This window comes from Xiphophorus maculatus, chromosome 5, assembly GCF_002775205.1.
Source record: "Xiphophorus maculatus strain JP 163 A chromosome 5, X_maculatus-5.0-male, whole genome shotgun sequence".
Lineage (NCBI taxonomy): Eukaryota > Metazoa > Chordata > Actinopteri > Cyprinodontiformes > Poeciliidae > Xiphophorus > Xiphophorus maculatus.
In genome coordinates, this window is record NC_036447.1 from 20,897,964 (window position 1) to 20,925,855 (window position 27,892).

General features: G+C 39.4%; 1 protein-coding gene across 3 annotated transcripts; it reads left to right on the plus strand.

Moving 5' to 3' along the window:
* Positions 1-1,013: 1,013 nt before the first annotated feature.
* Positions 1,014-27,500, plus strand: nt5c2 (5'-nucleotidase, cytosolic II). Of its 3 annotated transcripts, none has more exons than XM_023334001.1 (18): positions 1,014-1,249; positions 3,383-3,502; positions 10,724-10,797; positions 16,575-16,692; positions 17,278-17,373; positions 17,494-17,585; positions 17,679-17,736; positions 18,343-18,436; positions 18,555-18,608; positions 18,736-18,819; positions 18,949-18,990; positions 19,098-19,205; positions 19,453-19,519; positions 19,625-19,795; positions 22,687-22,738; positions 23,122-23,182; positions 23,365-23,541; positions 24,170-27,500. In XM_023334001.1, exons 2-18 carry the CDS (start codon positions 3,402-3,404, stop codon positions 24,392-24,394), a joined length of 1,674 nt encoding a protein of 557 aa, XP_023189769.1. In that variant the 5' UTR covers positions 1,014-1,249; positions 3,383-3,401; the 3' UTR covers positions 24,395-27,500. The 3 variants fall into 3 exon arrangements, with proteins under 3 accessions (XP_023189769.1, XP_023189772.1, XP_023189771.1); XM_023334004.1 differs by lacking the exon at positions 1,014-1,249 and adding an exon at positions 1,261-1,589; XM_023334003.1 differs by lacking the exon at positions 1,014-1,249 and adding an exon at positions 1,610-1,908.
* The last annotated feature ends 392 nt before the right edge of the window (positions 27,501-27,892 follow it).

Genomic DNA, 27,892 nt, shown 5'->3' on the forward strand with positions numbered 1-27,892 from the left:
AAACTTTTATAGGTTGACTAGGGTGTGACACAGCAAGTTTCCATTATTCATTCAATCAGTCAAGCTTATTTGCGTAGCGCATTTCAGCAACAAGAAAAGTTTTACATCAAAAAAACACAGAAATTCAAAGTCATAAAATACACCACACAGTAAACCGGTTAACACTGCTTTTTGCTCTGTGCCATCGTTACACATCAAAATGTAGGTCAGTGATTCATTTATTATGGTTTAAAAACCAACTCTAATCAGGTGGGTTTTTAGTCTGTAGAGTTAAAGTGACTCAGTGTTTCAGCTGTTTTGCAGTTTTCTGGAAGTTTGGTCCAGATTTGTGGTGCATAGAACCTGACTACTGCTCATCCACGATTGGTTCTGGTTCTGGGGATGCAGAGCAGATCAGAACCAGAAGACCTGAGTGATCTGATAGGTTGATACAACAACAGCAGATCTTTAATGTATTTTAGTGTCAATGATTTATAAAAAAACAGTGTTTTCAAGTCTATTTTATGAGCGACAGCGAGCCAGTGTAAGGACTTCAGAACTAGGATGATGTGCTCTGTTTCCTTGGTTTTAATGAACTTTTTTAAAGTATTTGAATTTTCTGAGACACAAATTTTGCTTTTCTTATTATGATTATCTGTTTCTTGTGATCATAAAAATTACAAGAAACAAATGTTGGTATTATATCGCTTTTTGTGGGAGGATTCTAGATAATAGACTCATTTCATTTTCTCAGACGACAGACAGGAAATATTTCACTTTTACCCAATATTTTTTAGATATACTAGTAAATAATGGTGGCTTACTATCTTACATGACGTTTTCTGACTTCTACAATTTAGTATAAACTACAACCCAGAATGAAATGTGTTCCATAGTTTTCCTTATTTATTTATTTTTTTTAATAAAGAAAACGTTTATACCCTTCTTGCTGAAAGCCTCTTGTGACGCAGTCACGTGTCTCCGCCACGACGGCAGATGGGTCCGCCTCTTTGTGACAGGCAGAAACAAGCGCCTCCCTCTGACCGCCTCATAACAACAGCTGGCATCTCCCGGAGACCGCTGAGAGCTAGCCGAGCTCGGACACTGATCTGCCTGGCTTTCTAGCTGAGTTTCCACCGCCGCTGCGCCTCCCGCTCCCCACTGTCAGAGTCTTAGCAGCTCCGAAAGAAAACACCTCTACTTTGACACAGCGCACCGCGCATGCTCAGACCAACGGACGGCCCATCGATTTTTATCCAGGAACTCGGAGGTGAGTGCTGAACCACGTCAGTTGTAGGAGAAATCTGCTTAGACCGTCTTCTTTGTGTTTCATCAAGGGGAGATAGTGCGGTGTGGTTATTTGAACCTCTGCTTCCTGTTGTCCTTTCAGTCGTTGTCAGCCAAAAGAGGGGGAAAAAGAAAAAGAAAAACAGCCGACGGTTGTTAGCCAATGTAATGAGATGTTTGGAAGCGCTGCGAACAAGGTGTTCTTTGCGGCTGTAGTTTTGAGCAGATAGTTTTCGACCGAAGCGCATCCAGCCACGGAGACGACGAAACAACTCGAACATAGAGGGGGAAAATCACTGAGAAGAGCTGACTTATCTGGCAAAGTCAGTCAAATCAAGCTGTCACATAGACATTAGCTAAACAACACGAGCATAAAAAGTAACCGAGGAAGGTCTCTGTCTGTTATCTCCACCACATAGAGGAATAGGTGCAGACATTGGACTGTGGTACAAGCTTTGCAGTGAGAGTTTTAATCAACAGGGGTCGTTGACAGGTCTTAAAACTCGCTTCTATTCTTGCTTCCATTTAAAGTAAAAAAAAAAAAAAAAAGAAAGAAGAAGAAGATACCTCTGCTCCTCCTTTCCTGCAGTATTCAGCTGAGGGAGAAACAGTGTCAGCAAGGGGAGCACAAACACAGTACTGGTAATTACAGCTAACAAAGTCAGCAAATTCACCAGACTGTTTTTTGTTTTTTTTTTTTTTAATCTATTCAGCCTGAACAATTTTCTAAAATCAATATTTAGTTTGAAATGTAATGACGAAGGATGTTTGAGATGAACAGGTTTATCTCCCATGTTCTGCCCTTTTCCTCATTCTTCACTCTTTCGTCATGCAGTCAGACAAGCTGCCGGAGTTTTCATTGATGGAGTGAAGCAGCTTGTATCTGCACACTGCTAATCAGCTGGCTACACGAAGCCTGCTCGAGTTTTCCCTTTCTTACATGATGAAAGACAAATTTTGCTGTTCAGAATTATTAGTATTTTCTGTTTCTGAGAGATGTAACACACTTGCTGGTCTGTTTCTCTGTCATTACATTTAGCAGCGTGTTCACGCGTTTGATTGACAGCACTAAGACGCTCTTCCTGGCTCTTATTGGCTGTTTTTGAGCGGGAGCAATGCATTTCTTCAGATGGCAATAGGAGCTTGATATTTTCACAGATTATCTATCTCATGTTATACTGTCACTACATGGTAATAGTTTTAACTGATATCTAAAAAACACTTTAAAAAAAAGTTACATAGTACAGCTTTGATATGACCAAATTTGTTTTTTTGTTTTTTTTAAATTGTTTATTAGGATGCACCATTTCATCGGAAAAAGGTTAGCATTAGTAGTTTTCTGTCGATTGTCTCCGATCTGCAGGTCACATAGTGAAAAATCTGATTTCCTTTTTTCTGTTGATGAAATGCGTCAAAACTAAGAATCCCTTTAAAATTATTAAAACATTTAATGAAAATCAGAGAACGGTTAGAGAGATATGCTTTGATGCATACATATGGATAATCTTGAAATCATATTAGTTTTGTTAGATTCAAAACTAAAATCTTTAATAAAAAAATGTATTTTTTTTTGCAATTTCTCAGGCATTTTAACAGTCCTTCAAATAATAAATTAGACTTGGCAGATTGAACTTAAAAAAAACATCAGTATTGGTCAGGAAAACCGTAATCAGTGCATTACTGTTATTTTTTCATCCAATATTTTTGTTTGTGTCTAAATAGCAATAAATACATTTTATTGATTACCTCAGAAGTAATTAGCAGCATGTTATACTGTTCTAGCTGCAGTAGCAGTACTTAAGCAGTACTTGCTTATTTTCATGGAGCACTTTTCATTTAGTTAGACGTCATACGGAATGTTTCACAGGAAAAATATGGACAGAACAATTGGGCCAGAAAATGCTAAATGACGTAAATAAAGTCTATCAGACAGAACAAAATGTAGAACAGATGGACCGCAATCATAAGTGTGCATGTAGATACCGTAGAGACAGATGCTAGCAGTTTGAAAACATTAAATTAATACTTTACTTCAGTTAGAAAACAGTGATTATGAGTCAGACATGCATTCAGTTCTTTCATAACTTTTCCCCACCTACTTTCTTGTTTTTTCCAGACACTGACACATTTAAAAGATGATGACTTCATGGAGTGACAGATTGCAAAACTATGCAGACCTGCCAGCCAATATGGACGGCGTTACCATGAAGAAGTACAGGAGGGAGCCCTACCACAGGTAAGGAGCTCATCTATGAATGACCTGGAGCACAGCCAGGTAGAATGACAAGCATGATAAGAACTCTGGCGCTGTCAGCTTGTGATGGATAAGACTGACTTTGCACATTTATATCATGTAATCCTGAGATGGAGATTCCTCTCTATCTATGATCATGTTTCACAAAACTGTTAGAAAAGCCAATTTTTGGGCTACATTAAACAATTTTATTGTTTTGTCTCATGAATAAAACTAACCAGTCTTAATATATGTGGAATAAATGTCTTGAAGATTGAATCCCTCTTTACTGAGCGGATGTGTTGGCGCACGTTTTAAACAAGGGATAATTGGAACGTTTGTGTTATATTTTTATCTAAGAATTAACAATGTTAATGCTTAAATTATCAGTGAATTATTATTGCAGCATGTCAGTAATAAGATACAGAATTAACTTATTAGTAATAACACCAATCCTTTCAAACACTTTATGAAATAGTTTAAAGACTTAACCTTTTTAGGTTTTTGGTGTCTGATGTTTACAGAAAGAACTGGTGGCCTAATTTTGAGTACGATATCCAACAGTATTTTTGAATAAATAAAAAAAAACACCTGGGAGAAGAAAAGAACTGGAAGTGAACAGAGAAGGAAAATCTGAGTCCTTTTCAGACCAGAACCTGAACCAGAGCAGAACATGGATTTTCTTCTTCTGGTTGAAATGGTTTACTCACAGAACCTCATTTGGATCACTGCCCAGCCGGTTTCTCAGTTCAGAAATGGGGAATCTCACACAACCTGCTGTTTATTCTGGGAAAGGCTCCCCAGACTGGTGGGCCGTGGCGCTGACGGGGTCTTTGGATGTCTTTATGGCTCCTCTCTCTGGATCACACTGGATCACACTAAAATAAAACTCTGGATCACACTAAAATAAAACGGTGAAAGTGAAAAGTCTCCCCTGCATATTTGTGCAGGAAACAATAAATTAATTTTTTTTTACCGGAGTTCACATGGAAACATTGGACCAAAAAATACAATGCTGATGGTGCACAAGACCTGTTACCTGCCTAATTGGATCGGGTCGATAAAGCCTGGTTCAGATTGGTTGACCACAACATCTTAATGGTCAAATATGAGGAGTTTGTGTTTGCATTCTGCAATTTGACTCTGGCTGGTTAGAAAATTAATTTCTGAATGGTTTCTTTTCATTTTTAGAAGCTAACCTTCACAACGTTTGCTCATCGATTGCCCATTTTGAAATGGCACCATGTTTTTTTTGTTTCTAGCGCATTCATTAGCATATAGAAAACCACATGCAGTTTCTTCCGTCATGCAGTTGAGGCAGCAAAACTAGAAGTCTGACTTAAAAGGCTGGTGGAGGATTGTCGGCTTGATATAATTCCTGACATGGAGAAGTAACAAGTCTGCGCTGCTCACTGGATGAAGTGTTTTTAAATGCTACGAGCCCAAACCGAAGTGTATGAGGGGCCGTTTAGGACAAAATTTACGTTTTGTCTCTCACACACTACCAAAAAGTCTCGCATACTCCAAAAAAGTAGCCACGCACACTCCAAAAAATTACGTTTTGTCTCTCACACACTACCAAAAAGTCTCGCATACTCCAAAAAAGTAGCCACGCACACTCCAAAAAATTACGTTTTGTCTCTCACACACTACCAAAAAGTCTCGCATACTCCAAAAAAATAGCCACGCACACTCCAAAAAATTACGTTTTGTCTCTCACACACTACCAAAAAGTCTCGCATACTCCAAAAAAGTAGCCACGCACACTCCAAAAAATTACGTTTTGTCCCTCACACACTACCAAAAACTCACGCATACTCAAAAAAATAGCCTCGCATACTCAAAAAATTACGTTTTGTCTCTCACACACTACCAAAAACTCACGCATACTCAAAAAAATAGCCACGCACACTCAAAAAATTACTCACGCACATTCAAAAAATACTCAAATTGCGTATACACACACTACTAAAATGTCACACACACACACACAAACGTTAACTTTCTCGCTCACATACATTGTACTAACAGCTCGCACATTCACAAACGTTAACTTTCTCGCTCACATACACTACTACCAGCTCACGCACATACACTACTACCAGCTCGCGCACATACACACAAACGTTAACTTTCTCGCTCACATACACTGCTAACAGCTCGCGCACATACACACAAACGTTAACTTTCTCGCTCACATACACTACTACCAGCTCGCTCACATACACTACTACCAGCTCGCGCACATACACACAAACGTTAACTTTCTCGCTCACATACAGACGTTTATCTCTCACATACACAAGACTAAAGTTGAACACACACACAGTACTAAGACTCGTTTTATGTATGTGTGAGAGCGACACTTTTTATGAATGTGTGAGAGTCAGACTCTTTTTGAATGTGTGAGAGCCAGACTTTTTTTGAATGTGTGAGAGCCAGACTTTTTTTGAATGTGTTAGAGTTGTCACGGAAGAGGCGGGGCATAATTTTTGGATCAAACTGCGCATGCGTAGATCCTAAACTATAAGTTTCGATTGTTGACTCACTGTATGTTCTATTACTTAGTATATTTGTGCTTTTAAATATATATAGAACGTTTAACTTTCTTGTAGATTAAATGTGCTATAGAATGGCAGCTGCCTGACCAATTCTCTCTCGTTTCGAATTAGAGTTAGCCATGTTCGGTATAGCAAACTCTTTCTTCTTCGGCACTAGTTGGCGCCGGTTAATAATTCCTGTAATACTGGCACCCAGTGGACAGATTGTACTACAGCAATTTTGCTATTTTTAATCAATCAATCAGATTCATTTATTTCTATAGCACATTTAATCTACAAGAAAGTTAAACGTTCTATATATATTTAAAAGCACAAATATACTAAGTAATAGAACATACAGTGAGTCAACAATCGAAACTTATAGTTTAGGATCTACGCATGCGCAGTTTGATCCAAAAATTATGCCCCGCCTCTTCCGTGACAACTCTCACACATTCAAAAAGAGTTTCGCTCTCACACATTCAAAGAGTCTGGCTCTCACACATTCATAAAAAGTGTCGCTCTCACACATTCATAAAACGAGTCTTAGTACTGTGTGTGTGTTCAACTTTAGTCTTGTGTATGTGAGAGATAAACGTCTGTATGTGAGCGAGAAAGTTAACGTTTGTGTGTATGTGCGCGAGCTGGTAGTAGTGTATGTGCGCGAGCTGGTAGTAGTGTATGTGAGCGAGAAAGTTAACGTTTGTGTGTGTGTGTGACATTTTAGTAGTGTGTGTATACGCAATTTGAGTATTTTTTGAATGTGCGTGAGTAATTTTTGAGTGTGCGTGGCTACTTTTTTGGAGTATGCGAGACTTTTTGGTAGTGTGTGAGAGACAAAACGTAATTTTTTGGAGTGTGCGTGGCTACTTTTTTGGAGTATGCGAGACTTTTTGGTAGTGTGTGAGAGACAAAACGTAATTTTTTGGAGTGTGCGTGGCTACTTTTTTGGAGTATGCGAGACTTTTTGGTAGTGTGTGAGAGACAAAACGTAAATTTTGTCCTAAACGGCCCCTCATAGAAGTGTGCTTTCAGAGTTTTTAAGTTGGTTCTGACTCAAGACACTCAAATACATGCTCTCAAGCTAAAAAAAAAAATATATATATAGAAACGTGCTCTTGTGGTCTGAGAACTCAGCCACTGTGCAGAGTTTCTGTCAAACAAACTGGGTTATTGCCAGCTTTGATCGCATATTCAATCACGTATTTCTTAAGGGCGGTTGTTTGGCTCTGTGCAGCTTTTCTTGTTGCCTGGTGGCAAATGTCATCAGACTATTGGGCTCCAGGAAATTAATGCATGAATCAAAACTTTGCTGTCGGTCAGCAAATATGTCTTGATGCGACTGGCAGTGAATTCAAATGCATTGCTCTGTCCTTTATTTTGTCCAATCGCTGTTGCCTCTGATGGTCTTCGCTCTGTGTCTGTCTGCTGATGATAGGGTGGAGGGAACTCGGCCTGTTGTGAGGAAACATCCATTCATGGTTACAGTATTTTACTGTGAGTGGCTGTTCAATGTTTAACTCGGAGGGTTGGGGGACAATGGGCGCCATTGTTCCTCCCTGCCATCATATCATATCCAGTGCTCAGAGGGTTTATAAAACTGTCACTTATCTGTTGGGTCTGTGTGTCCTGTCGGGGCAAAGGTCGCTCAGTCCACGACCCCTCCCCTCCCATCAGATGCCCGTGCATGCAAAAGAGCCACAGGTGTTGTGCGGGACAACAATTACCTGCTGATTTATACGATGCATTTGCATAAGAAGTTCCTGATCAGTTGAAACGTTTATATAAATGGGATTGTTTGTCACACAGAGCGCCCCCGGAGATCACATCACAACGGACGGATGACTTTGACCCGCACAGATAAAACTCCCAGAGTCCAATCGCCGACTGCGTGAGATTAGAGAGGAGTGGAAAGAATCTGGCAGGGAGTCCCGCAGCTGCTTCCATCTACAGCTAAAGTAATTAAGGGCTTCTCTTGTATTCACGGCCCGTCGGAGATGTTTGCACGCTGTTGTCAGCAAGACTAAAGTCGAGGCTGACTACAGTAATCAAGTCGCCCACACCCATTTTCAATATAGACGAGCTCAGGAGGAGCACAGATTATCCTTTATGGCCGTTCATTGCCTCCCACCGCCCTCCAGCTAAAGGTTGCATATTAGATGTCATCCGCATAAAAATAGGAAAGATTTAGATTGAAATCCTTGGCTCAAAGTGACTTATAACCCCCACAGCACTCAGAAATGTTAAAAATAAAGTAGCACGCTACTCTCTGATTGTTGAGCAGTAAATACTAAAGTAGTGAAGTAAATGCTAAAGATTTTACCTCGTGATAACATTTGTATACGTTGTTACTTAAATGGACGGTGAAATCCATTGTTAAATATATCAGGTTTCAACTTTTTATCTTAAACTTAAAATTTAAGCAAACATTGTATTCAGTGTTTTTTTCCCCTCTTGTTTATGTTTTGACTAGAAGTTTTAAGCAGGGTTAAACAGTCTTTGGCAAAATTCTTTGTTATGAAAAAATCTCTGGTCGTGACTTTTTTATTCCATTCAGCGTGATAAACAGGTCGACTGCTGGTTCAGCTCTTTCCAGATCAAAAAATGGGAACAATCTTAAAATCCCTTTATCTTCTGTTAGATTCAAAACTAGTACATCTGACAAAGAGCTTGTGGCACTTTGTTTTTTCTGTTTTCTGTTTGTAGCCCTGCGACAGACTGGTGACCTGTCCAGGGTGACCCCCGCCTCTCGCCCGGAACGTTAGCTGGACATAGGCACCAGCACCTCCCGACCCCACTAAGGGTCAAGGGTGTTAGAAAATGGATGGATGGATGGATGTTTGTAGCCTTTCATTAAAAGAACAAAAAATAATATCGGTCAGAAATGGAAGGACAGGTCAGAAGTACAAAAATAAAAGCCAGAAATTGGTATTGGGCAGAAAAGGCCTGATTGGTTTGTCTCTATGTAATAGCTACAAGTTAATCTTGTGATAGGGTTCTTTATTATTATTACTTTAAAATCCAGATTTTCCAAAAATTAAGTCTGCAAAAAGCAGAAATGTCAGGGAATAAAGAATAAATGCTGCGTTTACTCTCACATGCAAACTGGAGTGCATCTGTTTGAGCTACAGGTGACGTTATCGCCTGGGAAACATTTTGCTGGATGTTTGTCAAAGTCTTCCGACAGTTTGGAGTGTGGATAATAAATGAGTCCAGAAGATGATTGATCTGAAGCTTATCTGTGTGTGTTCTGAGCCTCACCTGAGGAAAATGAGCAGCTGTCGCTCGGGGCGCCGGCTCTCATGATCCTACCTGACTTGGGATTATTCTAGATGTCTTTGAGGGGCAAACAAACATCATCGCACTGCTCAACAACAACCCCACCTCCCCCGACTGACAACAACAGAGAATGACGCGGAAGGGCCACAATCAGTTTTGCAACAAGTCAGAAAATTTCTGAATGACAAGAAAGCAAAGAGTGAGGGAGGGGGCCTAGCGGGTGTTTATTGTTTCAGGGTGCCAGAGCTTCACCGTGCAGCTGGAGCAGATCAGACCAACGCAGAGGCAAACTAATGTTTATTTCACTCAGAATGCACTGCCAGTCGTGTCTTGGACTAAACTCTAAATGGGAGCTTATTCACTACGGATCTGCTGCCAGGTATTTCACAACGGATTCTTGGGTATTCAACAGGATTATGTGATTCTGACTGGGAATCACATAAGCACCGAGTCAGCTTTGTGGTTATAAAAAAATCTTTACATCAGCGGCTGATTTCTGTTTGTCTCTATAACTGGATTAAGTCTCATTTCTGGCAGATTGAACTTTTGATTTGTTTGGTTTTCTGTTGTATATTCAGCTAAATCAGAGCTGTTGAAGAGAGAGGGGGTCTGTTGCCCTTAGGTTGGCGGTGTGGTTCCTCTGTGTCGGCATGGTTACGTAAACATGGCTACGTAAACATTGTGTTCCCACATTTGAAAGATGATTTCAGCAATTTTTTTCAATTACTCTTTATTATTTATATTTATAAGGAAATGCAATTTCATCCATTTTTCCTGGATTTCACATGATTTATGACTTTCTTGAGTTTCTGTAGTTTAAAAGTTGATGATGATGTTAAATTTATAGACCAACTGTTGCCAAGATGCTCTCTGCTCCATGTGCTAGAGAGGATTACAGCGTTCCAAGAACAGCTATTCTGATACGTTTTTCATACTTTTGCAGTCACTTTTTTATTTTCAGGAGCAAAATCCTTTTTGACTTTTAATGGCTTATAGTAGTTTCTATAAAGTACACCTACATTACAGTAAAATGCCAATAAATAACTGTGCAGTCTAACATTAAGAGGTCTGTTATAGTGATTTTAAATGTAATATAAACAATCAATGGAAATAGAATTTAATTTTATATTGGTAGCAGAAGAAATTGATAAAATAAAATCATATGACAGATGTGGTTATTTATCCATCATTTATCAAAATATGCAGACAGGGTAAATATTTTAACTTGTATCGTTAAAGACGCTCAGATTTTGTTTCACTGCTTCATTTACGCTTGTGACATTGGAAAACTGATGTAAGAAAATGCAGCTTTCTTGTAGAGTTTTTATATTTTCTAACCGTCCATTTGTTAATCGTAGCAATGCAACTTACATGTTTCCACCATTTTGTTCATTTATTTCTTCAGAATCTTCGTCAATAGAAGCTTGGCAATGGAGAAAATCAAGTGCTTTGGTTTTGATATGGATTACACTTTAGCAGGTAAGTTAAATATTCATTGACGCGACTCATTTCCGTTTGCAAAAGCAGAGATAAAAAAACTATCTGATCAACTATGAAGAAATTGCACTTAATACTTAGAAGTAAAAACCTCCTCTGTATCAAGTTTTACTTTTTAGTCTTGTTTAACTTTATATTTTTGGATTTATTTTTAAGCTTGTCCTTTGAAAATAAATAAAAAGATAAGATAGACTCTAGACAGTTTCACTGCAAATAATGGTTGACTTAATGAACGTCCCCTCAGCTCCAGATCCTGGTGACGTATTAAATTTCCAATATGCCGAGGATCAGAACAGGTTAGTTAAAGTAAGTCGTGTGAATATCTTATGGGCCAAGCGTTTCTCTGTGTGCCCTACCTTGTCGTTCTCTGACTTCGCTCCAGTTTTTTGGACTCCACACGTCTAAAAATAAATGCTCACCGCCTTTGAAAAGCGGGTCACATTTGTTTGTGGGGCTCAGCAGTGGTGGCTCCCCTGAGGTAGGGATTCACTCGCGGTTCCTGTGAGGCTCTGGAGGCCCTCGCCACGTTTGGATAGCAGGATATTTTCCAGATGCTCAGCTGTTGACATGACTCAGTTTATGGGGGCTTGTTACCAAGTGTTAATGTTTGCTAGAAGTGCGGCTATCGTGTATCTTTGGACAGTTTTCATCACTTAAGTGCCTCATCAGTTTCACTGAATAGCTGCTGCCTAACATCGCCACCGGATGACGGCAACTGGCTTTTTTTAGGAACTGTTCACATTTGTGACGCGCATAAACAATGTTGTTTAAAGAGACAGAAAGATGTAAATGATTTGCACTCCAAACAGTTCTGATGTAATGGCTTCTTTTTTGGCGTTTATTGAATGTAGTTTGACTTGCAAACTTGCAAAAACCCTGTAATAGAGGGGAAAGACATCAAAACCATCGTTCTGGATTCCCAGGGCCACACAAAAATTTGAAGCAGCTAAAAGTATTTTTATTTTGGTTTTACAAGCAGAACAATGTTGTGATCTAACTCCTAACTAACAGCTTATGAAGTGAAAACTCATTAAAGTTGGATCAGCTGCAGAAGGACCAGTGAGACGGTCCTTTACCAAACTGAGCAATCAGAAGCCAAGTTCAGTATTATTTAAAGATTTGTGGAACATGGAGATCACACATTGCTACTGCATAAAGATTTACAAAGTAAATGCTTTTTGAGTCAAATATGGAAAATTACATTAAAATAGAAATGCAGTCTGCATAAGTGTAAAACTGTAAAAAATGTAGAAGAACCAGGTCCTCATCATCAGATATAAATTGCTGGATTGGATTAGGATCCTCCTAATTGTCGCTTATCTTATATCTAAACTAAGAAATATAACTTCTTATGGAGATTTTCTTAATTTAACATTTCAGTTTAAAGATAAATATTCCAAATATTCAATTTGTCACTGGGTTTAGTGACCAGTGTGAATGTGGATATTTGACCTCATTATGTGAAAGATTGAACTAATTAGATTTTTGTGCTTTTTAAAGTGTGCTTATCTATTATTAAGATCACTTTGATAATTGCCTATATAGATTTTCCAGTTTTTATGCAAATGTTTAATATTTAAATGAACCAAAACTAAACATTCCAGGTTCAACTATTGAAATCTGTATTTTTTTTATTATTATTATTTATGTATTTATTTACTAATTATTTTCAAAAAAAGATTTTTTTTGTAACATCCTATATGTTTTATATAAACATTATCAGAGCATTTTTTGTATATCTTACATAAAACTTTTTTTTTTTCTGACAAATTTGCTTAACCTTATGAAAAATTGGAACCTCGGCGAACTCTTAAGGGAACACCCGTCAAACATCACATATTTGGTAACATTTTCTAAGGTAAATCAATATTAGACAGGTCAACCTTGCTTTATCTGTGCTGCTGCTACTAACGGGAGCACGTCCCTGCACCAGTTGCACCACCCTGTTTAGACTGAGATTGCATTGAGATGCTATCAGTTTTGTCCTAGTTTTTCAGCAGACTTTGGGCTTAATCTCGGCCCCCGAGGCGGTGCCGGAGTCTTCGTATTTTTCCACAGTGGGCCTCACCGTGTCCTGATTCTAAAACCAAGGCTTTCATTTGCACACTGATGGAAACAGATAAATTAAGACGCACATTGTTAGCTCCTTAATATAGACGGTTATGTGACATGGTTCAGTCACTGTGTCCCCGTTTGGGAGGCTTGGATTAGATGGTGTGTTTGAAGAGCGATGCGGGTTGTTTACCTTCTGGGTGAAGGGGTGTGCGTTACATTCGGGCCTGAGCTTGGCCTACGAAACCCCGGGGAGACGACACACCGCTCAGCAATGGGAGCAGTGGGACTATAATTATCTGGCAATAATCTGATCAAGGATGTGATCGGACATATTTGTGAAGATGAAGTCATGTCTCTCTGTGGCTCTGAGCAGGTTCTGTTTGTGTGTATCAAATGACAGCAGACGAAATGTGAGCTACATCTGGTTAGCAAGGACCTCAGGAGAGCAGAAATGCTACACTGTCAAGCACTCAACAAGAAACAGTAATATAATAACAGGCGGCGCCCAAATTATGCAACCAGGAACTTCCAATATGATTATTTTGTTGTTTTTTGGTGGATCCTTCGTTGTAGAAAAATCAGAAACTTTCTGTCGACATAGATTTGAATGAGGCTGTAAGAAAAGCGGCTCAATAATTCTCTCCCATCACGCTAACCGCTGACTGTCTGAAATGGCATCAAGTGACTTTAGTTACTTGTGAAAAGATGCTCTGTTGCTGTGATAAGTTTTAAAGAAAGGCATGTTTTTTATTAGTTACTAAGAAAAAAAGTTATTTGCACTAATGATAGCCTGAATATTAACGCGCAAAGCTGGAGCTAACGCATCTTTTATTCAGTCAGCCCTCCAGCGTCCTCCACAGCTGCCAAGTGACCAAACCAACAGTGCCATGGAAATGTGTCCTTTTATAGATTTCCTTTTTTTAAATGACTTTATATTGTGGTGTTTTCTAAATTAAAAAAATGACTCAATAAAAATAATTTTTATTAAAGGGGAAAGCAATCCAAAACAACCTGTCTCAATGTAAGAAAAGTAGTTTTCTCCTGATCCTAATAAACGGATTGCGATTAATGCCAGCAAGTCTTTCTACGTCACTGTTGAGGAATTTTGGTCCTACTTTTCTTTGGAGAATCACTTAACCAGTTTCCTTTCTGACGCCGCAGAGCAGGCTAAAAAAAACCCCTCGTATTTCTTCAAAACATTGCAGAAAACATTTACTCAATAGTCTGCATTGACTGCATTGCATTGATAATAATGCAAAGGGATTTAAATGCCTTTTGAAGTTATTTGAGTTTGAACCTAGCCTGTTGGGAGTATGTGTTTCATTTGACTTATGGAGGTGTGTAATTATATTTCAAGTTTGCAATTTAAAAAAAACAAAACATAGTTATGATAGATGGCCAGCCTGATTGGCCTTTCATTCAGCCAGTACTGATTGTACTTATGTGAGGGAACGAGCACACTCAGTGAAACCACTGAACTAAATACAGAGAGTGATGATGGCAAAGGTGATCGAGGGGAAGCAACTCTCAAAATGGATGTTTTTTTGTTTTCTTTTTAGTTTTTTTTTTCTTTTTTTTTTAGTTGTTTCGTGTTTTGCTTTGTACCTCAGACTTTCAAGAGGATTACGACAAGTGAGCAAAAAGGAGTGGATTGGGATGTTAGCAGCAGCTCTGGGCAGTGAGCCCAAACCCTGAGTTTACTGTGAGAAAAACAGAGAGGAGGGGGAGCTGAGCTGCAGCACAGTGCATGATTATAATGCAGGAGCAGGCTTGTTCTTACGGAGAGTTTTACTTAATCCAAAAATTAGCTAGTTTTCTTCAGCCCAAATCATTTTTTAGCTTGCGGCTGTGTGCTTTTTACAGAACACTGCAGATGTTTTCCTGTTTGCTCCGTTGTTTACTGTCCCCTTAAGAATCATCAACCAGTTCAGCTCCCCTGGGTCCTCCCTGCGCCCCACTGGGAGGCCGACAACACAGAGAACATTCTTTCTTGCGTATTTATAACATCTGACAAATTCCTATTTTTTCCCCCCAGCCTAAGAAAGCATTTTAATCTTGTGCCAGCCTTTTCTTAGCATCAGCCTATGTTTATATTTCCAGAGTATGGTGTAAATACCGAGTACAGGCGATGACGAGGAAGAGCCTCATCAGTCTCCACAGAGCTCTTATGAACTGCGGATGAAATGTTAAGGCCTTATTATTTTCACACTTGATCAGCTTTCTTTACGGAGCTGTGCGCTGTATGTTCGAGCTGGCGGAAAACGGAGAGTGGCCGTCTAGAGGGGGAGGATCCGCTAGAGAGTGAAAACATGTCAACAGAATAATGATATTAGACTCTGTCTTTTGGGCATAAGTTAAAATTGGAAACATTGTATCAGGACTGAAATGATTAATCGTGATGAATCAATTATTGACGGAATTGTCAACTAGTTTACTAGTTTACTAATCGATTAATTGTTAACTAGAGTAGGCAAAAAAAAAAGTCAATATGCTGAAAGAACAACATACTCAGAGCAGTCATTAGGCCCAAACTGTACAAAAATATATACAGTTTGCATTTAGGATTAAATAAAAACCAACCCAGAACTCCTTAGTTGACATAGTGTTAGCTTCACTTGACTCAAAATCTGTAAAAATAATAATAATAATAAAAAAAATATATATATATATGTATATATATACACTGCTCAAAAAAATAAAGGGAAAACTTAAACAACACAATATAACTCCAAGTAAATTAAACTTCTGTGAAATCAAACTGTCCACTTAGGAAGCAACACTGATTGACAATCAATTTCACCTGCTGTTGTGCAAATGGAACTTTGTACAGAACAAAGTATTCAATGAGAATATTTCTTTCATTCAGATCTAGGATGTGTTATTTGAGTGTTCCCTTTATTTTTTTGAGCAGTGTATATATATATATATATATTGTATGAGGCACGTTTTGCCATCCAATTATTAATCAGTTAAAACAATAAGTATGAGAAGCAGAGGCCTCCTGCAAGCTAAACAAGCTACAATTGTTTTGGGAGCTTCTTTAGCCTAGCACAGCCTTAGCCATGCTCAGTATCTTCTTCTAATTTTCAAGCTTATCTTGACAGTATTCTCTCACCACCTACTGGTGTAGCATTGGTACTACAGCATTCTTGGTTTAACTAGCATAGATCACAGGTGTCAAACTCCAGGCTTGGAGGGCCACTGTCCTACAACTTTTAGATAATTAGGTCATTAGCAAGGCTCTGGAGAACTGATCTACACAAGGAGGAGGTAATTAAGTCATTTCATTCCAGTGTTTTGTACCTGTGGCACATCTAAACACTGCAGGACAGCGACCCTTGAGGACCGGAGTTTGACACACCTGGCATAGATCATATGTTTTCAGTCCAAATCTCAATCAGACAAATTGTTTAGTTTTTTTTTTAGCCAGAAAGCTAAATAACTTTTGTTGAATTAATCACTTAGGGAAACACGATGAGACATTAAAAAGACTATTAGTATCAAAGTTTCAGTTCATAGCTTCAGAATTTGAACACTAAATGTCAAACATCAACGAAATAAAAAAAATTTGCCGATAGAAAATTAAACACAAACCTGCTCTGCTTCTGTTAAATCCATTAATAGATTTAATAGTTAATAGATTTACAGTACTGTAAATCTATTAAAACGTGTTAAAGTAAATATTTGTGTGTTTTGATATTTAGTCTACAAGTCACCTGAGTACGAGTCGTTGGGCTTTGAACTGACGGTGGAGAGGCTGGTGTCCATTGGTTATCCCCAGGAGCTGCTCAGCTTCGTCTACGATCCTTCGTTTCCCACCAGGTCAGACCAAACTGGACACACCAAGAGCTGTTCTGACACTGATGGCCAACCCATTCATCCCCTTTTTTCTTAAATACTGAACGGTTCCTGTTAAACTGTAAAATGAGATGTTAAGTAAAGCATTGCTCAAGTCCCACTACATATTCTCAGTTGGAGTTAGGTCTGGACTTTGACTGGGCCGCTCTAATAGATGAATATGCTTTGATGTAAATTATAGCTCTGGCTGCGTGTTTGTCCTGCAGGAAGGTGAACCTCCTCCCAGAGAAGCTCTATTTGTAGTCAGAATAATTTTCTCTCTTCATTTTGCAGCAGAACTCTGTGAAATTTCCAAAGCTTGTGATCTTCTTTTGCAGTTTAACTCTGCTCTGAACTCCGCCACAACTGTATCAATGTGTGTGGGTGTCTGACCAAAGGGGGCTGACTATAAGTGCTCGCTGCATTTTTCATATTTTCTGTTGTAGCATTTTATTTCCATTCACTTCATTTCCCTGCCTCATCACAATTATTAATTTACTTGCTGATTGTCTATCACAAAAAGTCCCAATAAAGTAAAGTTTTTGGCTTTTGTTTCCCCTTCCTCTTCAGAGGCCTTGTGTTTGATACCATGTATGGAAACCTACTGAAGGTTGATGCTTATGGCAACATCCTGGTTTGTGTCCACGGGTTTAACTTCCTCCGAGGGTAAGCTGGTTTCCTTTCTGCATCTCAGAAATAAAATATATATATATATATATAAAAATAAGTAAATATATTTTTCTTTTCTCTCTCTCTCTGTCTCTCTCTTTGTTTTTTCTCTCTCAGTCCTGATATCCGTGAACGATACCCCAACAAGTTTATCCAGAGGGACGACACAGAGCGCTTTTATATCCTTAACACACTCTTCAACCTCCCAGGTAAAGTTGGTGGCGACTGCGCCAGAAAATTTACACCCAAGTAAAACTCTGACTGACTTTATTTTATTTTATTTTATTTTATTCTTTTCAAAGAAACCTACCTTTTTGCTTGTCTTGTGGATTTCTTCTCCAACTGTGACCGATACACAAGGTAAGAACATCTCTGCCAGGTTACATGTCGTGCAACAACAAGTTTCTGAGTTCTGCATGTTGACACAAAGACATTTGCAAGCCACACAGGGGCGAGAGCAAATGGCCCAAAGCATGGGAGCGTCCTGGTGTCCTAAAGGCTAATGTCAGCTAATTCTTATTAAATGGTTTCCTCATGGGACTTCAGTCAGACCTGTTTATTTTTAATAGAATTACAGAATTAATACCAGGTAGTAGGCGCATGGATCCTTGTCAGATTAATAGCAGTAAAAGGAAATCTCACTAACTATCCACATAAAATGAAATAATCTTCCATAATCTTTTTAGCACTTCTGTAAAGGAGGATTAGTGGCCTGTAATTGATTTTTAATTTCTTTTGAGAATGTAATCTGGAATGGCTGCATGTCCTTTGTCCTCTGAAACCTGGTTGTTGGTCTTTTAGGGGGAGAATGCTTTCCTGTTTGGCTGGGGACCCTCCAACAAGGGAAGGCTATCCCATTTAAAAGCAAACAAAAAGAAACAAATGTCATGTTTTTAAAGACCCTCTGTAAAGATATGGCCTGTCCGACGGCTGTGCGCGTGTCTCTCTTTCCCCCTCCTCCCCTAGCTGTGAAACGGGCTTCAAGGACGGCGACCTCTTCATGTCCTACAAGAGCATGTTCCAGGACGTTCGGGACGCGGTGGACTGGGTTCACTTCAAGGTAAAGTTCATGCAACCATTGATTTAAGTAACATTATGGTGTGGAACCCCCTCCGCCCCCAGAAAACTTTCAGCAAGCCAGAACATGTTGTGTTATACGTCTTTCTTTGTTTTTTCAGGGAACCCTGAAGGAGAAAACTGTGGAAAACCTGGAGAAGTACGTAGTGAGAGATGTGAGTACTTTGCATGCAGCAGGTGTCCTCTGCTCTGCTATGAGAGCCACACACATTGTGTCACATTCTTTGTGAAGATGCTTAAAGCTTTTTTTTTCCTTTTTCCTCTCCTCTCTGTTCCCATCAGGGGAAGCTCCCACTTCTCCTGAGCCGGATGAATGAAGTGGCCAAGATTTTCCTGGCTACCAACAGCGACTACAAATACACGGACGTGAGTGCAGACGGCTAACTGTTTAGACGAAAACAACAGAAATGCTTTTAGGGACTTTTTTGTTGTCTAGTTAGTTGTTATTCAATTTTTGATACAGCTGATTTACATCCAAACACTTTTTACTCACAGAAAATTATGACTTACCTGTTTGACTTTCCACACGGCCCCAAGGTAAGATCAATTTTGCTGAAATTGCAGGTAGAAAGTGAAAAACGTGTCACTTTACTGTGAGTTTTTTGGTAACTCATGCGGTTTGTTTGGGTTTCCACCCTCCACAGCCCGGCACCGCTCACAAGCCTTGGCAGTCCTACTTCGACCTGATCCTGGTGGACGCTAGGAAGCCCGTCTTCTTCGGGGAGGGAACCGTTCTCCGACAGGTCGACACGGTGAGCGGACACGAAGCAGGACGCAGACTCCGACTCTGTGACCACGTCACATCGTCCTCAGCGTTTGGACAACTTGTCATTTTTGGAAGCAGGTTTCCTCTAAATAAATGCAAAGCGATAACAGTTAATGCAATTTGCGTCCGAATGCGAAAGAAATTGATGCAATCGTTAACTTTAAAAAATACAGACGTGTTTAGTCTGATGAAGATCTTTACTTGGGCCATTTTAATTTGCGTCTTCAATCCAGACCACAGGACGTCTAAAGATTGGAACCTACACCGGACCTCTGCAGCACGGCATAGTGTACTCAGGAGGTGAGACGAGCACGTCTTCAATTTTTCAGTGTTACTGCTTATTACGTCTTATTTTTAGCATTAAAGGGCCGGAGGTGTAATTAATTAACATGTTATTACCCTAAGGTTCCTCGGACATCGTGTGTGACCTGCTGGGGGCCAAAGGGAAGGACATTTTGTACATCGGGGACCATATCTTCGGAGACATCCTCAAGTCTAAGAAGCGTCAGGGCTGGAGAACGTTCCTGGTGATTCCTGAGCTGGCCCAGGAGCTGCACGTTTGGACCGACAAGAGTTGTAAGAAAGAAACACTGTTTGAATTTCATCTTTTGGTGCCACGAGAACTTCAAAATAAGACAGAATCAAAATTCCTAGACAACCTCAAAGGGCCAGAAGGTGTCCGCTACAATTTCTTCTTTTTCTACAAAAAAAACAAATTAGTGATTCAATCTGAATATACTTTAATCCAAAAAACTATAAAACCAATAAAGCTAAGTAAAAGTTGATTATGTGAAGCTGGAAAGTTTTGCATCATTTTTTAAATTTAATTCAACCAAGACTGAAAATTACGGAGCCCTCTAGGGGACATGGGGATTTTTTTTTCTTTTGCGTTCTCTCGCAAAACTTTTGCGTTACCTCGCAATACTTTTGCGTTACCTCGCAAAACCTTTTGCGTTACCTCGCAAAACTTTTGCGAGGGAACGCAAAAGTTTTGCGTTACCTCGCAATACTGTACTGGTCAGTTATGCAGCATAATTGAATACTGTAAGCCTTTCCTACGGTGGGCGCCGTACTTTATGCTTTAATATAAGGTTATGTGAGGTATTTCCATGAATTTTAGTATCTTTTTGTGAAATATCTGAAGTTTTATATCTTTCCTTAGGATAGAAAGGCACCACAAACCTACGATATAAACAGAAACTTTCCGTAAGTAGGAAAGAAATAAAAACACATTATAATTTGGACTATTTCTGAGTTATTATCGCGGTTAATAAATCATCTGACAGTTTTGATTGTGTTTCTGTTGTGTTCGTAGTCTGAATGGTTTAAAGAGCTGCTTTCAGTGCCGCTCCATCTTAGCCTTAACAGACATAAACATGCAGTAATAAATCGATTTTCAATCAGTGTTTTGCACCAAGCAGTTTTTACTGTTAACAAGTTTTTATTATTAAAAACACGACAAACTAATGATGGTAAAGGGCCGCACTGGGTTAACTCGGGGAATCTCATCTGTCTGTGTATCAATCAACTCCAAACCTTTTCTTTGTTCTGTCACAATTATCGATTTATTCCATTTTGATGATTATGCTCCAAACTTTGCCAGGACTGACCACCCCGCTCACCGCTTCCTAATACACACAAAGCCAGTATCCTTCCCATTCATACCTGGTGACGTCACTCCCACGTCGACACACCTAAGTGTCAAAGCCGCTGCTCCTGTCATATCAATAATTACTTATTTCATTCATAAGGCTCCTACAGAGCCTCAGTGAAAACTTGTTTATTATTATTAACTGTTTGGTGCAAAACACTGATTGAAAATCGATTTATTTTTTACTGCATGTTTATGTCTGTTAAGGCTAAGATGGAGCGGCACTGAAAGCAGCTCTTTAAACAATTCAGACTACGAACACAACAGAGACACAATCAAAACTGTAAGATGATTTATTACTCGCGATAATAACTCAGAAATAGTCCAAATTATAATGTATTTTTATTTCTTTCCTACTTACGGAAGGTTTCTGTTTATATCGTAGGTTTGTGGTGCCTTTCTATCCTAAAGAAAGATATAAAACTTCAGATATTTCACAAAAAGATATTAAAATTCATGGAAATACCTCACATAACCTTATATTAAAGCATAAAGTACGGCGCCCACCGTAGGAAAGGCTTACAGTATTCAATTATGCTGCATAACTGACCAGTACAGTATTGCGAGGTAACGCAAAACTTTTGCGAGGGAACGCAAAAGTATTGCGAGGGAACGCAAAAGGTTTTGCGAGGGAACGCAAAAGTATTGCGAGGGAACGCAAAAGTATTGCGAGGGAACGCAAAAGTTTTGCGAGGTAACGCAAAAGTTTTGCGAGGTAACGCAAAAGTATTGCGAGGGAACGCAAAAGGTTTTGCGAGGTAACGCAAAAGTTTTGCGAGGTAACGCAAAAGAAAAAAAATTCCCCATGTCCCCTAGAGGGCTCCGTAGAAAATGACCAAATAATACCAAACTATTTTTTAATATAAATCTGTATAAAAATAAGGGAGAAACTGGGCGTGCCGTGGTGGCGGAGGGGTTAGCGCGACCCACATTCAGAGGCAACGTGGCCTCGACGCGGCTGTCGCGGGTTCGACTCCCGGACCCGACGACGTTTACCGCATGTCTTTCCCTCTCCTTCCCCCTTTCCTGTCAGCCTACTTTGAAGAAAAAAAAAAGGGACACTAGAGCCCACAGAAAGACTCCTTGCGGGGCAATAAAAAAAATAAAAAATAAGGGAGAAACTGTCACACACTATTAAACTTAAAAGCCTTTAATAATGAAACGTTTTGGTCACAGACCTTCACCAGCTCTATGTTTGCATTACATTTACCAGGTTGCAACATTTAAACATACATAATGTTTGAAATGTATTTTAACAGTTTTTTAACAGTTTTATGTAGACTAAAATGCAGTCTGTTTAAGGGTCAAAGTTTTAAAATACTTTGATAGTTGCTGATCGAATTGATGCTGGTTTTAATAATGTTTTACCAGTAAGTGTGTTGACCATAAATCATACATGTTGTTTCAGATAGTAAACTAGAGTTTACTTAGCAGGTTACAGGTTAAAACGGTTTATTATTTGATTCATTTGATTGGGACTGGTCTTTGTACATTAAAAAATGAAAACTATTTACAAATATTTACAGTATAGTAATTTTTGTCACTGTATTTTGCTTAAAATGTTCTAAACACTTGATATTGTTTTGGTAAATGTTTTTACTTGGATATCATTAATATTTTTGTCTCCATGTTTAGCTCTGATTCTAGTTTTTTTTTTTAAAAAAGGATTTTATTTTTTATTTATGTTTTTTTTAAGAACACATTTTTGTTTGCAGGGGATGTTTCATGTGACGTTATTAGAGACGCATCGAAGGGTTAAATCTACAGGTCCACATCCTCATCACTGACACTTTGCTTTTCCTTTTGTGTTTCGCAGCGCTATTCGAGGAACTTCAAAGCCTGGACGTTTTCTTGGCAGAGCTTTACAAGTAAGAGCTGTTCCCCTTTGGCCCTCTTTTCGTCCACTTCCTGTCTCAAACTTCCTGTCTCGAACATACCCCCTGCCCTCCCGCCCCCGGCCGCCCCCACCACCGGCTCTGCTGCACTTTGCTCTCTGCAGGCCGTGTGAAGGCAGGCATGCACGCTGAGAGAACAACGGGGTCAAAAGGGTGAAGTGTTGAGGGGTCGGCCCACGCAGGCCACCTGATAACCACATTTACTGGCCGTATTTATAGCCCGCCATGGGTATTTATAGCCTGCTGTTACACCGCCTCTTTGACTTCCTACATTTCAGTGAACTGATATGCGTTTCCGCCCCACACCCCCGGCCCCTCGCCCTGAACTCATCGTCTTTCTCCTCGTCTTTCCTCAGACATCTGGACAGCAGCAGCAACGAGAGGCCTGACATCAGCACTATTCAGAGAAGAGTCAAGGTACAGCCTGTGTTGCTGTTTTTAATCACTGCACCACCTTTGTTCCCAAGCTTTTAACACCAGCTGGAGAGTTTTTACAGCATCCGCCGCCTCCCAACGGCTCCTCAGACTGTTTCAGTTTGGCCGTTTTCGCCGATTCAGAATAAAAGCGGCGTTTCTTCTCACCCTTTTTCTCCTTTCAGAAAGTCACGCACGACATGGACATGTGCTACGGCATGATGGGGAGCCTTTTCCGCAGCGGCTCCAGACAGACTCTGTTTGCCTCCCAGGTGATGCGTTACGCCGACCTGTATGCCGCCTCCTTCATCAACCTGCTGTACTACCCCTTCAGCTACCTGTTCAGAGCCGCGCACGTGCTGGTGAGTGTTTGACTCCAACCGGAGGGAGACAGAACTTTAAGGCCACACTCCAGGTCAACACTTCACTTCACTGGTGCTGATGCAAAACCTTCAACTCAGCTTGTGGAGTTTAAGCTCCAATAGAAGCTGAAGTTTGTGTTTCTACTCGTATAAGGATTTTTGTTTTGATCTCTGTATAGAATTTAAGTGCTTAATTTGAGAAAGAAGGTCAATTACCTTGAAACAAACAGATTTGATCAATGTGATGAATAGTTTTGTTCTAATTATTATTATTGTTATTATTGATCTGTAAAATTTAAATAAGAGTGGGTTTATATTTTAAATGTTAGTCATTGAAATTGGGGGATTTTGTTTTTCTTTTTTGTTAAATTTGTGTTTTTTTTCTTAGGCCGGTCAGGTGTATAAAGTGTATGTGAGAAATTTTTCAAGACATAAAATGTATTTTTAATACTATAAGAAGAATAAGAAAAATAGCAGCTCTTGAAGTACTACAGAACAACTGGGATGTTTTGGAATCAATCAATAAATAAATATTTGTATTTAAACCGCGATTGAACGCTGGACTTTAAACATCGGCTAAACGTAATTGGCTTGTTTCTCCTCTAAATATTTCCTCGACGTCCCTCAGATGCCTCACGAGTCAACGGTTGAGCACGCCCACGTGGACATCGACGTGGAGTCGCCGCTGGCCACGCGTAACCGCACCCAGTGCAACGACTGCAAGGACCTGGAGTGCAAACGCAACCACCTGACCCGCTCCTTCAGCGAGATCAAGCCTCCCAACCTGTTCCCCCAGACGCCCCAGGAGATCACTCACTGCCACGACGAGGATGACGACGAGGAGGAGGAGTAATAAAACACCCTGCAGAGTTGAGCCATGTTCCCGTTCCCCGTCGCCTTGCGTTTCTTTATAGAGTCGAATGGTGATCTCGAGACGGGAAAGAGAAACGCCTCCTGTGTGCGTTTGTGTGTACTTACATTTACTGTCGATGTAAATCGATGCACACGAACACGCAAACACTCACACACACACACACACATACTCGGGAGATTTCTAAAAAAATATATATATATAAATTCAAAGAACCATTAGGAGGAAGAGATCACTCATGTCTGTCAGAAAAATAGCACGCATGCTCGACTCACGACACGGAAAGAAGAAGAAAAAAAAAGGCACCCTGAGCAATCATCTCATGAAACGCTAGTTTTTAACGTATTTTTATAACCAAATAATGTTTACGCTGTAATCCTGCAAATACGGTTGTTATACTATACCTCTAACCACGAGACAAGCTAACAGGGAATGCGCGGGAAAATCGTCCGAGTGTTGAAAACAGACATTTTTCTGCTGTTTGGGAACAACGTTCTGCTTTTTAATCCGTTTAGCTTGTTTTCTAACTCATGCATGAAGAACTGTATCTTCCCCACGGGCAGCAGGGATGGGTTTTCCTAAACCTCAGGACCTGAGTGTGCATCAGGTTCAGTGGGGAGTCGAGGACATGGTACTGTAGTCTCTGTAGGAGCCCTGACATACTGTAGTGGTCATGTAACTCGCCACATGGCAAACGACTTGTTATAGCTGCGTCACAACAAGCAGGCTGACCTGCACCATTTCATTTTAGTTTGGTGTTTGGAAGATGAAGTTTGAACATTGTATTACACTATCGGGGATGTTGATGAGAAAAGTAGAACAGACTTGCTGGGAGTGAAGGGATTTTAAATTTTTTTTTAAGGTGCCAATATGTGAAGTTCTTCAGTGTATGAAGGTGTTTTTAGGATGTTTTTATTGTCACATATGCAGAGTCCTCGGCATCAGTAATCGGGTCATTATAGTTAAAGCTGTGGTACTTGATTTTAATTTTAAAAAAAAAAGAGACCAGACTCTTAAAAATTATTACCCCATTCTAGCATTGCTATTTTAATGTTGGGAAAAATATACTTTAAAAAAACTAGGTTTCAGTTATGATTCAAATGCAGTTTTACGCAAAGATTTATGGTTTTGTTCCCTTAAAAACGACATACTTGGCTGTGTGACTCTGCAGCGTCAGCATCTTGAAGCCCGTCTATGCAGTGAGCTTCAAGCACCAGATTCCCCCAACATTCCCCAACATAAAACTAAATGTTCAGTTTCCCTAGTTTTACACATTTCAGTAAAATGAACACACTTGGGTTCTTTTAACCACCTTATTCCTCCATCCTGTGATGCCTTTTTAAATTCTGATTCTTCAGCTGCTTTAATCTTGATTTCTCGTTGGCTGGCAAGTGATGGCAAATAAGTCTCTGATCGCAGGAATATTTTGTCTTCACGATGTGATTATCGCCCGATCGCAGGGCGAACTCCTTCCGCCGTCGCCACCGTTTCCCCCCAGAATAAGGTGGAGAAATTTCTCCCAAACTGCAAATAAGGAAAAATTGTCATTTCCAACATTTACTTGCGGAAAATGAGATGGATAAGTTTGATTTGGACCTTGAATTCTTCCGATTAAACGGGTTCATTTTGAAATAACACAATGTTACCATTTTACCTGGAGGAGAGCCGAGGAGTCACTGCTTGGTGGAATATACCAGATTTTTTGGTATTTTAATAGTATTAAATTATTTTAGCTTCAGTGGGAAAATGTGTTGATTTAAGCAATAAGATCCCGTTTAAGTGTTTGTCCAAACATGACAATAATATGAAACTTTGATATTTTGATCAAAGTTTCAAAACACCTGTGATCAACTGAGCTGAATTGAAACGGTCTAAAAAAGATGAGTTTTTTTGTGAGACGGTGGGTAACTGTATCGCAGCTTCTGGAGATTTTTTTTTTTTTTTATCATATGACATTGCTTACTAAATGCTAAATCTCCACTGACATTTTTCTCCAGGGATTTTGCTCATTTTCACTCCACAGACAGACCGAAAAAAAAAAAAAAAAAATCTTCAGCGGTGATCAGATTTGATTCAAGTTTTGCACGCACGGGGAATGTGTTGCTGGGAAAAATAAGTTTTCAGGGTTTTAAACTTAGGTTTAACTGGGTTTAAAATGGTTCATGTTTGTGTTGAAACGGACTGCCTGAACTTCATTTTTCCTTTCCTAATATGCTACGTTTTCCAGTTTTATTGACATTGTACGGCTCTGATCAGTTTGGCCAGGAAAGGAAAGGTACATGCCATCTATTCTTTTGGTTTTCTTTTCATATTTGTTTTGGTTTGGCGTGGGTTGGAGGGATGTTGTGAATGTTTTTTGTTAGTTTTTTTTTTTAGCTTAAAGTGTCACTTCTTTATTTGATGTTAAGAAAGATCACAGCTGTTTGTCTTCTTTTTTTTTCTTACAAAGAAATCTTTTATATTTTCATGTTTCCATCTTTGCAGAAGTGGGCATGTTGCAGAAGGCAGCTGTACAGCTAATGATGAAAGTTGCATAAACTGCATACATATACATGCAGTTGGTATCCATTCTGACTCGATGGATATTTCTTCTCTAAAAAGTAAACATTGAAAGTTTCCCCAGTGTGTCAGTGTAGTTAACACTCATAAAAGAGAGCAAACCTGTACAGAAAATCTTAAGGAAGTGGGGTTAGCATGAAAAGTACAATTACTATATTAGCTGAGGTTTTTATTTTTCTAAATAAGTATTTTTAAATGGTCTTGGTTTACAGAACTGTAGATAGACCTTTTTTATTTTATTCAAAATAACATTTTATTTTCTTTTTTTTAACCCTACCACATACGTGTAACGTTCAGACCTTACTAATAAAGCCTTGTGAAGAGCATTAGGCTATAGGAGGTTATTTTTTTTCCATCCTTGTGTTGCTTAGAAACATTAACAGCCTCCTCACATTTTCTAAACTGTCCTTTTGTTTGTATGCATATCAGATTATGTTCCTCTGAACAGTATTTGTTTCCTGAAATGTTCCTTCAGACTGTATATTGAAATCATTACATGAAAATCTAGAATAAAGATAGTTTTTCATAATTTGTGGTTCTGGTTTTGTTGGATATTGAGGGGGAAATGATGAAATATTGCTCTTCATGCTCAAAGGATGCAAGGCGGCTGACTGAACGACAGTGGTGGCTTCTTCATAATGTAAAGGTGATTACGTGACACCCTCCAAACCTCGGCTTTACATTTAGACTGCTGAAGTGTTGGCTGTTCTGTTCAGTCTCACAGACACTTTTGTGCAGTGCACCAGCATCCACTGACTCAGCATTTTATTTCTGCCGAGTCAGCAGAACCTGAAGTCTCAAAGACAACCAAATGAGATTGACAAACAGTCACACTATTTTAGAGCTCTAAAATCAACGCCTTGGTACATTCTGATCTTATACAAGTAGATTTATGACAAAAAAAAAGAAATCAAAAACAAT

What these genes read in the sequence shown, in the direction of transcription:
- nt5c2 (XM_023334001.1), top strand. Translation starts at nt 3,402, where the DNA reads ATGATGACTTCATGGAGTGACAGATTGCAAAACTATGCAGACCTGCCA. An exon ending in ACTTTCCACACGGCCCCAAG is followed by an intron (nt 18,991 to 19,097) that starts GTAAGATCAATT and finishes CACCCTCCACAG; the next exon opens with CCCGGCACCGCTCACAAGCC. An exon ending in TTCTTGGCAGAGCTTTACAA is followed by an intron (nt 22,739 to 23,121) that starts GTAAGAGCTGTT and finishes GTCTTTCCTCAG; the next exon opens with ACATCTGGACAGCAGCAGCA.